Here is a 16,779-nt window from a genome sequence, read left to right as displayed (position 1 = left end):
GTTGACTGCTATATCTGTGTTGGTGATTGTGGCATTGTAAATTCTTTAAACCTTGATGTTGTTTATGGAACTAGTTTCACTGGTTTATTTTAAAATTTAATCCAAGTACTTTATTCATTTAAATGTATGAGAAAGGCTAGATGATCAGAAGATGGTTGTGGGTAGTTTGCCATCTGGTTGTGGTGGCTGTGTGTGCCTAGCAGAAGGTGAAGTTTGGTTGAGTTCTTTTAGTTAGGTTAGTGAAGTATAGGGTGTTTAATTTCAAAAGGAGTTTACTTTTAATGCTATGGCTTCATCTCCTGCATTATTAATATTGCCTCTGAACCAGGATGTGCCATGTGTTTTGACATTTCTCCACCTCCACTGGTGGTTTGTGAAGCCAGTGATTGTATATTTGTTTTGCACATTCTTCCACGTTAGCCTGGATTAGACGGATATTATTGTTATTGAATCATTGTTTTACAACTAAATGCCCTTTGTGTCTCTAACTCTTATGTTTTTCAAGTAGGTCTCTTATCCCACTCATTTTCAAAAGTGCAGAGCCAGCAGATGGTTTGTTGACAGGAAAATGATAGCAGACTTCACTGCTTGGAGCTCAGTACTTTATCAGTGCAAAGCATGTGGGATGTAAACAAACACACACTCGATGGGCTTCATACAGTTTCTGCCTACCACATTCACTTGTAAGGGCATTGCTCAGGTTTACACACTTGGCCAATGTGCTGTGCATTGAAACGGATTCTGGAACCATATGGTTGAAAAGAGGACTTAAGTATACAGTTAGGCTTATACCAACTAGGAAGTAATGTTTACAGCACTTAAACACTTATCACTCATCTAAGTACTAATTAGGCTCAATGCTGCTTAACTTCAATGATTGAACAAAATCCGGTGGGGCTTTTGGTATGTTATACAGTGAATGTATCAAATGCTGAGACCCCCTTCAGTCATGACTGACCATGGGATTGCACCTAGAAAGTTACCCTTCCAGCCACAAGTCCGGGCAAGATTGTTTATGGAAGACCAACAGTCGTCCATGTATACCGGCCTCCCCTCTCCACGCCGCCAGTGTTATCCAAGGGAAAGGCAAAGGCCGATACAGCTTGGCACCTGTGACGTCGCAACTCGTTTCTACAGCTGAGTGAACTGGAGCAACGTGAAATAGTGTCTTGCTAAAGAGCTCAACACACAGCCTGGTCCAGGATTTGAACTCACAACCTCATGATCGTAAGCTTGATGCTCTAACCCTGAGCCATGCGCCTTCACATGTATCAAATAGAAAGCACCAATTTGATACATATACTTGTGTGTATGAGTGTATATATGTGTGAAATGTGTATGTATATGGTGATATTGTCTGTCTAGCTTAATGAAACATTTCTGATCTTCATTTTGTAGTTGATGAATCAAATTGATGGAGCAGGTATCCCTCCAGCTGACAAAGACAAAATAGATGCTCTTGCTCTGACTGAGATAAAGAAAGAACAAGTTGGTAAGTTAAATTTTTTTTTTCTTGTTTCATTCAATATATTCATTTTTTAATTGTTACTGCAATATAAATAATTTACTGCCCTTAAGTGTAACAAATTAAACAATTTTATTTGTAAATTATTCCATCTACACTATGTACAAAGAGTATAGCAGGTATGTTTCTGTCAGTTGATTATTCTTTGTCTTTAGGATTGCTTAAACTTAGCTAATTCAATATCCACAGAATTCAACAATTTGACAAAGCTTGGAAACTACTGAATAAATTGGCCTAAATAAAGTTGCACTAATTGTATCCTTCATAAGATCCTATTTACAAATGATTGTCAAATGAATTAGTAGCTCTGAAGAATCTATCAAAATAATGTCTCAGTCTGAAAATGATTCCATCTGTGCCAACTTTTACCATTATAACAAAAGGAAATAAATAAATTCCTTTTATGAAGGATTGATTGTTTAATGAATAGATCAGATCTTACTGAATATCATTTATACCCAAATAGAGCATACTACATTGTATTGATGAAGCTAAACTTAATGTAAGACGTTTAGATATGTTTAGGTATTTTTAGTGATGTGTGGTCTTACTCCTTATAATAATAATAATTATGACTATATAGGTTTTTCATGCGGTGGAAGGGGACATCACTAATTATCCAGTTTCAATAAATGGATTATATTCTACACATGTGAGATGGTCTGTATAGATGGAAGTGCTCAGTTTTTCTTCTCATTTCTGGTTGTAAATAAACTGATGCAATGGCTTATTCAGTCTATGGCATTGTGAATTTATAATGTATTACAGTCTGCGTTAGGAGGCGCAATGGCCCATTGGTTAGGGCAGCGGACTTGCGGTCATAGGATCGCAATTTTGATTCCCAGACCTGGCGTTGTGAGTGTTTATTGAGCGAAAACACCTAAAGCTCCACGAGGCTCCGGCAGGGGATGGTGGCAAACCCTGCTGTACTCTTCCACCACAACTTTCTCTCACTCTTTCTTCCTGTTTCTGTTGTGCCTGTAATTTAAAGGGTCCGCTTTGTCACACTGTGTCACGCTGAATATCCCCGAGGACTATGTTAAGGGTACTCGTGTCTGTGGAGTGCTTAGCCACTTGCACGTTAATTTCACGAGCAGGCTGTTCCGTTGATCGGATCAACTGGAACCCTCGATGTCGTAAGCGACGGAGTGCTAACAACAATGTATTACAGTCTGTGTTCAAATCTTGACAAAATTGACTTTGCTTTTCATCCTTTCTGAGTCAATAAAATCAAGTACCATTCAAATACTAGAGTTGATATAATCTACTGTTGCTTCCCCCCAAAATTTGTAGACTTGCTCCAATAACAAGGGTTCTGAATGTGACAAGTATTCAATTATTAGAGATAAAATAAAGAACATGCATAATGTAAGAAATATATCAGTAAAAATTATGTCCTTAAAATGTGGTAAAGTGTTGATAACAAATGGAGAATTCAGTAAAAGTATACATTGATGGCCAACATAGAAAGAAATACACTTGCATCTTGTATTAATTAAAAAAAAATCTTATCAGTTTATATGCAGATTGGAATAAACTTCTAATAAGCCAGAATTTCATGCAAGCAAAGGATGTTTTATAAAATTCAAGAAAAACTCTGCTTTTACATAACCTTAAATTGACTGGAAAATAGTGAAGATAATGAAACTGTATCAAAATTTATTGAGACATTTACTGATATTCTTTATGTATAATTAAAAAAAAAAAGGTTTTTTTTGTTTTCTTTTATAATCCATACTTAAATGATAAACATATTGATCTTGTGTAACAACTCTAACACACTTGCATCACTATCCAAACTGAGTACTATATCATCATTGTCATTGTCATTTAATGTCCCCCTTCAGTGTTGGCTTGGGTTGGATAGTTTTTGACTGGGGTTGGTGAGTCAGAAGCCTGCACCAGGCTCTATCTGCTTTGGTATGGTTGCTATGGTTCAGTGCCCTTCCTAATACTAACCACTTTACAGAGTGCACTGGGTGCTTTTTATGTGGCACCAGGAGCAGTGAAATCACCTAGTAACTTGCAAGACAAGCCCCATCAACTGAGTGGGGAGAAGTATTGAGGGAAGTGGTTTTATGGTTGGTAATGAATTGGGGGGGGGGGGCAGAAAGAGGTTACTTACAATAGAGAAGATAAATGGCTATCTCAGTTAGAGAGAGAAGTGTAAATGAGTGTAAAATTTATGTAAGAATACCATCAGTATCAAAACCAAACTGATTTTCTAGAAAAAAAAGAAATCTAGCGATTTCTGCCATGTTGACTTGACTAGGTGTACTTTTATGGCTTACACCAGTAAAGTTTAAAAGTCACCTTAGGATTAAGTTTTTTCTCCATTTAAGGTACATGAACTTTTTCAATTATAAATCTAACTAAACACTTCCATTTTATTAAAGCAAAATCAGTCAAGGTGGTAAACTGGCAGTCATTAGCAGGCTGGGCAAACTGGCAGTCATTAGCAGGCTGGGCAAACTGGCAGTCATTAGCAGGCTGGGCAAACTGGCAGTCAATAGCAGGCTGGGCAAAATGCTTGGTAACATTTCATTTGTCTTTACATTCCGAGTTTAAAATATTCTACCAAGGTTGATTTTTGCCTTTCTTTCTTTTGGGGTTGATAAAATAAGTACCAGTTGACCACTGGGGTCAATGTAGTTGACTTACCAATTCTTACTGACTTGCCAAAATTTGAAACCAATATTAAAGAAAAGTCAGTAGGAGATGTTATTACCCTTAATTAGATGTTAATTACCCTTAATTATACAGTAGTGTATTTTATACACAGACAAATGTAATATAGAAGAATTATGCACATTATTGGATTTTTAATTGAATTTGAATTTGCCTATAAAACGGATGCAGTGTAAATGTAAACTACTATGAAATAATGAATAACCAAACTGCTTGGAAACAAATTATGTAAATACATACATACACACACACACTCAATGATTCACTAATATTTGTCACTCATAGGTAAATTAAAAGTTTAAATAAATAGGAAAAAAAATTGAAAATGCTAAATTTTAAAATAGTGTTTTACCAAATTAAATTTCATATTACACACACACACACACACACACACACACACACACACACACACACACACACACACACACACTTCTTTTGTGAAAGGTTGTAAAGCTTCCTACATTGCATTATACAGTCTGGCAGAATGCCCATTGGAAAGTTGTTTCAATTAGCCATCTGCTAGGAGCTTTCCTTTTCTGATGTTGGCATTCTCAACACAACCTCTTATGGCAATTGAATTTTCTTTCTTTTCCTTTTTTCTTCTTTTTCTGTTTTATTGAGATTGGCTGAATTTAGAGATGTCTCTCTGGCAATCTTTTGACTTAACCACCAATAGCTATTTAATTATTGGCTGAATCTTTAGAGTTTTGGAAAAAATTCTTTGTTCAACACTTGTGTCCAGAGTCCAAATCCTTTTGATATCAACTTTTCATCTCTCTAGGGTTGCTAAAAAGAAATACCAATCAACTACCGAGGTTGTTTGGTAGTGACTAACTCCCACATTTGAAAAACTGTTGGCCTTGTGCCTAAATCAAACTTTTTATTTAGAATGATTTTCCTGCTCTCAATTGCATTGCAACGTATGCTCAGATCTGCAGATCATTGCCTCAGTTCTGCTTCCCTTGTGGTTAAGTATATAGTATCATAAAATAAGTATTCACAGTACTCCTATCAAGTATGTAATCACCCAACATCTGATTCATCTGTTCGACATTGTCTATGTAATTGTATTTGAGATTTACAAATAGTGTGCCATTTTCCTCCACAACATGAAGTTGAGCATAAGTTGATAGGTAAATTAATTTCCTATCTCTGTATACAGTTGTTGGCAAATTTCCTTCCTGCCAATGGTTTATTTTACCTATTTTTAATTTTGCTTCTTTTTATATCCAACAGCAGTCCTATTCTATTTGCAATTACTGTGACACACATATGTTGCCATAGCTTCTAAGTTCACTACAGATCTGACCAAACTGAAATACCAGTTTATATATTTATATATATATGACCTTGGGTATAATATGGAAGTGTTAATTTCTCAACTACATTGTAACCTTATCCATGCTGATTTCAACTACTGTAGTTATTGCCCATTTAAAACTTCAAAAGATTTACCCAGTTTTGTGGGCTTGCCTGGAATATAATTCTAGATTTGTATCCAGCATTCATAATCTACCAGACATCCTTTTTTCCAGGTTAGTAACATGATTTTAAATAACTTGTACAGTGTCCAGGAGGTGTTTTATTTTGTATAATGGATCATATTGTCCTTTCCTCATATATTGGGGTACTGCTGGTGTCTTGTATATTCAAAAACTGAGAGCCATATACTAGTCATGATACTAGAAATTCAGGGGTCGCTGAAAGGTTCACATGTGTTTCAGTAGTTGGTTATCCACCTTCCTAATGCCTTTAATGTTTGTTGCAAAAGATACCCAGATTTTGTTCAGGCATGTATAAGACCATAGACTGTTTTTTTTCCTTTGTTTATGTTCTGCGTAACAATTTGTTTCTGCAGTTATTGTCTGGAACATTTCAATAGGAAAAAATAAAGGGAATAATCGATTGGTTTCAAGTCCTCAGGAAGACTGTGATTGGGTATGGTTTCTTTTGAAAAATTTTGAAGAGAAATATTTTCAACTTTTCACTGCATTGTCTTTCTGGAATAAATTCGTTCTTGCTTTCAATATTGCTGTCAGAGTTGCTATCACAATCAGAAATTGGAATATTTGACTTTACTTCCAAAACATGGTTATGCTTGCTACATTTTTCTTTTGCTGCTGCTACTTTCAAAAAACCATCAAATTTAAAATGGCTACTGCTAAATGTGAAGCTGGTATCCCTTTGTTCCAAATGTGTAATACTATAGAAAAAAATTTGAAGAACACACATTTCATGTCACCATATAACAGTATAATGAAACCATACATAATCTCTTAACATAGTAAAGAAGATTTATGTTGCTACTCATTTCAAGTATGAGGTGGAAATTATGGTTAAAGTGTTGGGTATGTTAGTAACAAATGTTAATACAAAACATTACAAAAAAATTTTCTTCAGAATTCAACATTTTTATTCCACCACTCTCCACAACTTTCAATATAAGGAAATAGGTATTAGGTCAATGATTTGGTGAACCCTCCACTGTATTTGATTTTATTGATGGATGAAGCTAAATACATTGAGGCATTTCTGTGTAAATATTTGTCACTCCACCTGTATATTCATAACTTCTGATTTTTATACAATGCTATAAATTTGGAAGAGATACACTGGATGTGTTTGACCACTGTAATGTAGTCTTTGAACTATGACCATGCTTAGTTGAAACCTTCAATGGTTTTAGTCAGTTGTACCAACCTCACTACTTTGTCTTGCGTTTAGTTTATCAATCCCATAAGGGACAAAAGCAACATTAGATGGAACTTATCATTTTGTCCTGTTGTCTCTTACTCTATTTACTCTTTTACTTGTTTCAGTCATTTGACTGTGGCCATGCTGGAGCACCGCCTTTAGTCGAGCAAATCGACCTCAGAACTTATTCTTTGTAAGCCTAGTACTTATTCTATCGGTCTCGTTTGCTGAACTGCTAAGTTACGGGGACATAAACACACCACCATCGGTTGTCAAGTGACGTTGGGGGGACAAACATATACACACACAGACATAAATACGATGGGCTTCTTTCAGTTTCTGTCTACCAAATCCACTCACAAGGCTTTGGTCGGCCCGAGGCTATAGTAGACACTTGCCCAAGGTGCCACGCAGTGGGAATGAACCCTGCACCATGTGGTTGGTAAGCAAGCTACTTACCACACAGCCACTCCTGCGCCTACACTTGTGTTCCATGATGAGCTTCTGTATAGTTTCTGCATCGTATGGCTTTAGGAGACACCTGCCCAGAATAACGTGCAGTGCTGTTTATTGAACTTGGCCTCATACTCGGAAAATACACTTCTTAGCTACGTGGCCTTGACCATGCTTGCTTCCAATAGTAATAACTTTAATGATAAAATACTTTGTTGTGTGTTTGTGTGCAACAGTTAATTAAAATTTATTAAAGGGAATGAGTAAGTTCCAGTCATTGTCTGGGTCCACCTGAAAAGAGAATTAACCAGTAATTAAAAAGAACTATTTTAGTCTTCCTTTTTCTTATAAATTGACACCTCTTTGAAATTCAACTTTGATTGCAGAAAGAACTGTGTAACGATATATTCCAGATGAAATTTTTTTTAAGAAAAAACAAAATTGGTTCTTTGACTTTTCTACAAAAATCACTTTTTCTTAACCTGCACAAGTAAACTAATATAAGTTATTTCCATTGCATACACTTGAATATTATTATATGCAAATAATACTGAGAGAAACGCTGCATTTCAATATTCAAACAGATAAATTGAAGAGACTGGCTTTAGTATTTTGTTAAGTGAGACAGCAAAATCTGATATGAAACTGACCGAGTCTTGAATTGAAAGTTCCTCTGTTGGATGCCTGCTTCACATTTTTATTTTCCAGAGCTTTTGTTGTTGCTGTTCTCACATAGTTTTAACAATTGTAGTGAGTAATCCATGCCTCCTTTAGATACTTAATAGTGCAGCTAGCTAGAAATAATTGCAGGAAATTATATTTCTCTTCAGTTTTGGCATTGTGTGGTTGAGTAGAAAGAATAACACTTTACTGGGTCAAACTAAATACAGTACCATACCTCTTATCTGGCTGCCGGGAATATTGTGCAACATCATGCAATATATTATCCTGTATTGAGTATATAGACAGTGTTTTTGAATTTGGTTAATTTGCATATAGTTTAAGTCTTTTTCTTTTCTTTCCAAAGTGGATTGATAAAGATTGAAGATACTCTGCTGTAGAATTGTATTAATTTGTAGTTGTATTTGTTAAATAAAATCATGTCCTTTATTTTTCTTCACTTAATTTTCATCCTTTAAACATTATACTCTATACATGGTGAGGTATGATATGGCTACTAAACAGATCCTGCTTTAGAAGTGTATTAATTTGAATCTGTTAAATAGGACTTGTTTACTTTTCATGGTTTATTTTATATTTTAAGTATATATTTAGATTCTCTGGAAATCTGGGACACTTTTACTCCCAAGCTTGCCAGATAATTGGTCTGGTACTCTGGGGGTGTGTGTGTGTGTGTGTGTGTGTGTGTTTTAAATGTGGATGCAGAATAATGTTGTGCAGAGAAAGAAAATCCAGTTTCTCAGAAATACAACACTTTTTCAAAAGTTTGAAGTGGATTGATATCTTAAATTAAAATATAGTTTAATTTACTGTTGTATCCATAGTTGAAAATTAAAATAGTCTTTCACAGTAAAAGAAACAAAAAAGTTAATTAAAATGTTTACATTTTGAATGCGTTTAAAGTGGCACATGGAAAACGAAATTATAAAAATAGAATGTTACAATTTGGGTGATATGTGAGGTGGTATATATGAAAAACTATCTTCGTGTATATTGGCAGAGTGAGTAAAACTTAAGTAGCCACTAAATTGAATCGTTTTTAAAATATTTATAAAAGTAACTACAATATTCTTGATATAATGAAATTTGTTAATTATATTACGTTGGGATTGATTGTAACAACTTTTTAACCTACAGAACCAATGTTTGGCATTTGAACAGTATTTCGTACCATGTATTAAATTATCAACACTAGGTGGTGTATTTACTAATAAAGAAAAAAGAATACACAGGTCTGGGCATGCACAAGTGCACACACATACACACACACACTGCATATTTTATTTGGTTCTGTTTTCTATTATATGCAATGATTATAACTTCATTTTGATTCTATTTCTATTAGATTTAAAAATTTTAAATATGACCTTTTTTTTTTTTTTCAGTGATAAGTATATTGTTAGTTTTGTATCGGGAATATTGTTATGCCAATAATAGTTACAAATTGTGACACTGAGCCAGCAGGTTTTGGCAGGAAAGATAAGCCTATTACATTAAACCCAGTATTTGAGTGGTACTTAATTTATCTACCGTGAAAGGATGAAAGGCAAAATTGATCTTGGCAAGATCAATTGGTTAACTATTTAACCAATTATTTGATTGTTAGGTTAACTGGTTGATCAGTCAGTATCTGTGACTTCATCAATAACATGTCCCCCCTCCATTCCAGGTCAACTTCATTCAGAGGGCATGTATTTGATGAGATTATGAATGGTGACAAAAATGCTTTGACAAATATAACTGAATGGTTAATCAAACAATTAAGCAACTGATTAAATAGTTAAGCAGTTGACAAATAATAAAGAAGTAAAATAGAACCAGTGTGTGTTATTGGCACAATGACCCTTGTGACATACAGTGAATTGTTTCAACAAGTTCATATCAAGAATCTTGTAAACTATATACAAAAATGAGCAAGAAATTTCATTGTTTTTTTTTTGTTTTTTTAATACCTCAAAAAGTAATTTATTTTCCTTTATTCCCCAATGTATATATATATATTTTGTGTTTAGGTTAACCTAGTTTACTGGAAAGATTTAAATGGAAGATAGGATTGTAAAACACAATTCAGTTTTGACATCAGTTTAAGTGTTTAAAAAACAGAAGTCACAAAATCCCTCATCCTCAAGGAGGTGAATGTAAATGAAGTGGTGGTGTGGGTGAGTGAGCAGGGAGTTCATGAGTGCCAAGAGGAATGGAGCGAGTGGTGAAATGAGTATGTAGGGGTATGACGAGATAATGATGCTGTTGACAGTGGGAGGAGAGTGAGATGACGGGCTGCAGGAGTGGGTGTGGGGAGACAAGCATAATGCACAAAGACAAGGTGGGGTTTGGCTCAATAGGGTGGGTATATAGTGCTTCCAGAACTCAGTTTCACCGAGGTGGGTGGGTCTTCTCTAGAACATCATATTGCCAGACATCTTCCATCATCATCTCTGCTGTGAGGCTTAACATCTTGAGATCAGTTCTCACCACTTCCTCCCACGCCCACTCATCCCTTCATCCCACACCCACTCACCCCTAGGTCATCCTCCTCCACTGGTACCATCCACTTCAATCCTTCAGCAGTTAAACCAGCCATATCTGGCCCGAATATTCTACTTGGTTTATGTTCAGACTGGCCAGATCCTGCCTTTCATACCTTCCTACAATGTCTTTCTAAAAATAAAGAATCCCATCATTAAAATCTTGAAACTATGAAATAAAGCATGATTATTTCCAAACGATGTGAATAGATAAGCATTACATTTAACAGTAATCTGAATGCCATCCTCACTCTTACACATCACGTCCAAACCATCTCGCATTCCTTCCTCTTGTATGCCACACACAGCACTTTTTCTTTTTGTGTATGTATGTATATCATTATTTGCAGTATCAGAAATGAACAATTAACAGTACCCTTTTTAATGTGTAAATTGCGAATAAAATGTATCTTCCCACAATGTTATTAAAACTTGGTCTTTACCTTGTTGCTATGCAGCCAGTAAAAATATCTGTTTATCATGCACGTACCTTTTCTTTCATAGTAAACAGTTAGTGAAAGTCTTGTTGGTTACTTTGGTGGCAAGACTACCCATCTATCTATCTTTCACACACATACACTGTATTTCTTTCTCGACAACCAGTTTTTTCTTTAAACCAATTTTAATTCTCTCTCTGTCTCTTATTAAAATGTAAATGCAATAAAAAAAACTATTTGTTGGTGTATAGGATCTTTTTTTTTTTTTGTGCTTATTAATCATGTAATTTCCTGCTTCAAAATTTATAACTATTTATATCTGTTTTCAAATGTCGTTTTACTTTTTATCTCTTTTAGACAAAAACCTCCAATGCCCAATATGTCTAAATGAATTTGAGTTAAGTGAACAAGTGAAAGAATTGGGTTGCAATCATCAATACCACATAAATTGTATAGATCAGTGGTTATCAAGGGTAAGTATATTTAGAATTGTTCTTTACCATCTATAAATGTATATACCAGGGTGAACAAAAGTAGGTATACAGTTGCTTCTGACTCAAGCATTGGAAGGCCTCAGAAATCAAAAATGAGGCCTTCAAATGAACTAGGCATTTCCTGCAGCTATCCTAGCTGCATAAAGAAGTGCTGAGCTCTAATTGTGGAAGGACCCTGTGGAAGGACCCTGTGGAAGGGGTAGACCCAGGAAGATGTAAGACAAAGTGGTGAGGAAAGATCTTCGAACACTGGGCATCGAGCTAAGTAAAATTGCTCCCTTTCCATACATACAGGTTTGTCCTTTCAGGAGCCAGTGCCACATACAATGCACCCACACTTGTTTTGCATAAACACACCCGTGCTGCTGGCATCTAAAAAGCACCCTCTGTTGGGGTTAAGAACTCCAGCCATAGAAAACGTGTCACAACAAACATTTGGAGTGTGGACTGTTGGCCAGCTCCGTGTCGAGCTGTCCAACACATGCCAGCATGGGAAAATGGATGTTAAACAGCAATGAGGATGACCCTTAGTCAACTTATGAATTGCTTAGATGAAAAAGAAAATTCCACTCAGGCTAAGTAACTGTATACCTACTTTTGCCCACCCAAATAAATATATATATATATATATATATGTATATCTTTTTTTTCCACCTTTTATTCAAAAATGCTTATCTACTTGACAAAGCGTCACAAATTATAAAGCAAAAGTGTTGTAGGGTGATGAAATTTTCACTAATACCCAGAGTTTGTTGCATTTTAATTGAATATTTGGATGCATTTGAAATGGATAATGGATAATACGAAAAAAATGCATTGGACAATCCAAATTAGCCATGAGCATTTATGGCACCAAGTTGACTATTTGAGCTGTTGAGCATTCACTCTTGACTATCGTTTTGGCTTAATTTTTCAAGACATTGAGAATGGCGTGGATATGTGTATTTGTATGAAGGTATATATTTATAGATGTTTGTGTGTGTATATCTGTACTCATGTGGATATGTGTGTGTATATACTCACACTTTGTGTGTGTGTGTGCGTGTGTATACTCAGTGTGTGCGCATGTATACTCAGTGTGTGCATGTGTACTTGCACTTTTGTGTGCGTGTGTACTCGCACTCTGTGTGCGTGTGTACTCGCACTCTGTGTGCGTATGTACTCGCACTTTGTGTGCGTGTGTACTCGCACTCTGTGTATGTGCATGTGTACGCGCACCTTGTGAGTGCGTGTATGTATATATATACACGATCATCATGACACACACACACAACTATGTGATTAAGTTTACTTCACAACCGCATGGTTTCAGGTTCAGTCCCACTCTCTGCCACCCTTGGCAAGTGTCTCTCCCTTTTTAACCTTGAGCCTGCCAAAACCGCATGAGTGGATTTGTTACTTAAAATCTGAGAGACGCCCATTGTTTGTGTGTCTGTGTCTTGACATTATATGTTAATTGTAATTGGGAACAAATGTAGTCATACAAGCAGTGTTATTTGTTTGCAATCTTATGTGGAAACCTGTCTGTCTGTCGTGCTGTGCTGGTCGCATTAGAAGCACCCGAGGAAGTATTGCCTTTCTTGAAATCAGGTGAATGTTGATGAGAGGAAGAGCATCCAGCCATCAGAAAAAGTCTGTGAATTTTGTATGGTCTATGGAAACATGGTAGAGGGCATTAAAAAGAATGTGTATGTGTACATACAAGCATATAATAATGAAATTGTGTATAGTGCTCGGGTGCACTACAACTCATCAAAGGTGCATGCATAGTACATAGAATTATGTACAAATGTCAGCAAAGTGAACAGTGTATGAATCATGATATATGTTTGCATGCATATGGAGCGGGGATATCAGGTGTAGTATTGGAGAATTTCAGGAAGCATGGAGGTTTTAAAGGATGCAATGTCTTGGCAGCTAACAACTGATGCAGGTAGCTTGTTCCATGCTTCAACAACTCTGAGTGGGGAAAAAATGTTTCCGAAAGTCAATTTTAGAGATGTGCTTTGTCCAGTGCTAAACTCTGCTGACAGTAATGCGCAGGTTACATTCACAAGAAGACTTCTTGATATTAGTGTTGTGGAGAGAGCATGTGGAATCTGGGCTTTTTCTCCCAAAATACATGGTGATACACTTGTCCACAGCCAGCTTGAGTTGCCAGGCCATGATCCATTGTTGCATTGTGTCCAGGTCCGATTGCAGGAAAGATCTATAATGTTCAGGATCTTTCCTTTTTATCTCAAGAAGGTACAGCCTGATCTCATTTGCATATTTCAGCACTGTGGCATTTTTTAAGTTGGCATCTATGTCATTAATGTATGCAACAAACAAAAGGGGGCCAAGATCACTGCGGTACACCAGATAACATCTCCTAGAGTGAAGAATTCTATCCTAGAACCGTGACTACCTCTTTTCAGGTGAGAATGAAGTATTCCAACCACTTAAAAAGATCATCTTTCACACCCATTGCAGAGAGTTTTGCCTTAAGTCTTTTGTGTGGCATGTCAAGGTAAACAACATCCAGTGTGTGCATATATTTGTGAATATTTATGTATGTATATCATCATCATCATCATCATCATCGTTTAACGTCTGCTTTCCATGCTAGCATGGGTTGGACGATTTGACTGAGGACTGGTGAAACCGGATGGCAACACCAGCCTCCAATCTGATTTGGCAGAGTTTCTACAGCTGGATGCCCTTCCTAACGCCAACCACTCAGAGAGTGTAGTGGGTGCTTTTACGTGTCACCCGCACGAAGGCCAGTCAGGCGGTACTGGCAACGGCCACGCTCGAAATGGTGTCTTTTATGTGCCACCCGCACAAAAGCCAGTCCAGGGTCACTGGCAATGATCTCGCTCGAAAACCCTACGAAGTACATCAGCATATATATATACATGACTGTGTGTGCATAGCTATATATATATATATATATATATATATATATATATATGTGTTTGTGTATATATAGATATGTTCATAAATGTATGTTTGTGTTTGTATATTTATGTAATAGTGTGTGCATAAATGTAGATGTGTGTATGTATGCGTATATATGCATGTTTTTATACATGTTCATGTATATGTGTGTATTTGCGTATATATTTATATATGCATGTGTGTATGTGAAATTCTTCGATGGCCTATAAATGAAATACTTCAAACTGGATCGGGATTTATTTTACGTTTTCTATTGGAGAATATTTACCGATATTTGTATTCATATTTTTCTTTTGTAATGGTGCTCTCTATTATTGTAGCACGGGAATTGTCCAGTTTGCCGAAAGGATTTAAATGGAAGAGATACGACTGCAAAACACTATTCATCTTCGACCTCTATGGACTTAAGCTGAAAAAATCCCTAAATTTCACACTTCAGATTTTCTTCCCTTCCAACATTTTGTTTTCAATACTTTTATTTTTGGAACCTCTTTTATGTATCCTGGACCTATTCATGCATTTAATTATGAATGTATGTTTACAAAAAAAAGATAATGAGTTCTTTATACATGCACAAGCATTCATATCTTATCAAGAAAAAAAATATACTGTATAATTTGTCAATTGTAATCCATTGGATTTCCGTGTTCATTTAATGAATGTGGAAATAAGAGATTGCCAACCCTTGCACTTGTGTGTGATAGTTAAAAAAAAAAAATTAATATATTAGCATGAAAATAAATGTAATTTCAAGACGCATTCATTAAGTAATTAATATTTGAGAAGAGTGAAAAGGAAGAAAACTTTTTATTTCAGTTTAGATGGTGAAAGGGAAGAAATAAAAGAAAATAAAGACTATTACAGTGTGAGAAAGATTTGAGACAAAAATCATCTCTTCAAATAAAACTTGACATTTTCTATTGATGACTCGAGAAAAACAAACTTTGGTGTTGTGAATATCTGATGTAACATGACGTTTTGTATGTACAATGTATATAAACGTATCTACCCTCCAGAGCTTACATGATTGATGAAAGGTAGTTAGAAATCTATTAAATCGGTCTTCAAAATAGTTTGGGGGGCATCAAATACAACATTGCTCTTCCATAAATCATTTCTTCTCTAGTTTTGTAGTTTTTTTTTTTTTTCTTTTGTTTTGAAGATGCAAGTTTAGGGTCAGAATTGTCTCTCAGATTTTAATTTTTATTTGAATGTTAACTTTTTCTTCGTGTGGATAATCTAATGAAGTAGTTTGTTAAAGATAAATTTATTTTTTAGTTATTGTCAGTTTATACTTAAATTAAATCCATGATTAATTTTACTGCAATATATCCACATGAAAATACTTTAAAGTTATAACAGATTACATCATAGGTTTAATTCTGTTCATTCCATATTTATCCTTGTTAAATTGAGGACAAAATGGCATTTGCGAGTGATGTTTTATATATATGACATTGAAATGGTGGCTACCTAAATGGAGTTTTGAATTATGAAGTCTTTCAAATGAACTTTTCCATTGATTGGTAGCTACTAACTATTCTTTTGTTCATATTTGGTACATCAAAACGAGAGAAGAAAGTCAAAATATTTAAACATAAGCAACAAAGTAAAACTTCTTTTACGCTTAATAAATACCATTCTTCAACTGAAAATTGATCTTTTTGATCTCAATTTGCTTTTTTTTTTTTTTTTTTTTTCTCCTGTTCCTTTTGGTTGTTCAATACAAATGGATTTTATCCAGGTGATTTTACTCTTTTGTAAACCTTTTCTTTTTTCATTTTTCATTTCGGGGAGGTTGTTTTTATTACTACATAACTTGTAGAGAATTACTGTACACTTGTATATTATAAGGCTTCACAAATGTCTTGTTTCCTGTTTCAGTAGAACATTGTATATACAAATTAAAATCACTGCTTTTATTATTTTTATCCTAATTTAAAATTAGGATTGTTGTCTAATAAATTTTAATCAAAAAAATTTGCTTACATACATACTCTATACATACATATACACACTGTATATCTTGCATGCATAGATGTAAGAATTGATGCAGATTCTGTGGGAATTAGCACCAAAGATGTGACCTACATCACAAGCAGCTGTCCAAAAACCTCATCACAACACTGTCTACTTAGCAGGGATTATGTAGTGACCAAAATGTACAATGCACCCTGTAAGATTGATGGATCTGAAGACCACAATATAAGAAGTTACAAAGATCTAGAGGGCATATTCATAGACATTATGAAAGATTACTGGGTGGAATATTCCTATGACCTCTTTTATAAAAATATAGGCACAGCAGACCGACATAATGATCTCCAGCAGATAAGAGTAAA

General features: G+C 35.2%; 1 protein-coding gene across 4 annotated transcripts in view; it reads left to right on the top strand.

Moving 5' to 3' along the window:
- Positions 1–16,092, top strand: part of LOC106875013 (E3 ubiquitin-protein ligase RNF126) — a 48,208-nt gene extending 32,116 nt beyond the window's left edge. For 2 of the 4 annotated variants that reach the window (XM_014922960.3, XM_014922959.3), the window contains exons 7-9: positions 1,399–1,492; positions 11,361–11,476; positions 14,758–16,092. In XM_014922960.3, coding sequence (XP_014778446.1) covers positions 1,399–1,492; positions 11,361–11,476; positions 14,758–14,850 — 303 coding nt within the window. In that variant the 3' untranslated portion in view covers positions 14,851–16,092. Of the gene's footprint in view, positions 1–1,398; positions 1,493–11,360; positions 11,477–13,774; positions 13,812–14,757 lie in introns of those variants that run through there. The other 2 variants (XM_089358399.1, XM_089358398.1) reach the window with 1 other exon arrangement.
- The last annotated feature ends 687 nt before the right edge of the window (positions 16,093–16,779 follow it).

This window comes from Octopus bimaculoides, chromosome 10 (assembly GCF_046866305.1).
Source record: "Octopus bimaculoides isolate indiv1 chromosome 10, ASM4686630v1, whole genome shotgun sequence".
In the NCBI taxonomy this organism is placed as follows: Eukaryota; Metazoa; Mollusca; class Cephalopoda; order Octopoda; family Octopodidae; genus Octopus; species Octopus bimaculoides.
The sequence above is the reverse complement of the archived record's forward strand: the minus strand, read 5'-3'. Positions and strand labels throughout refer to the sequence as shown.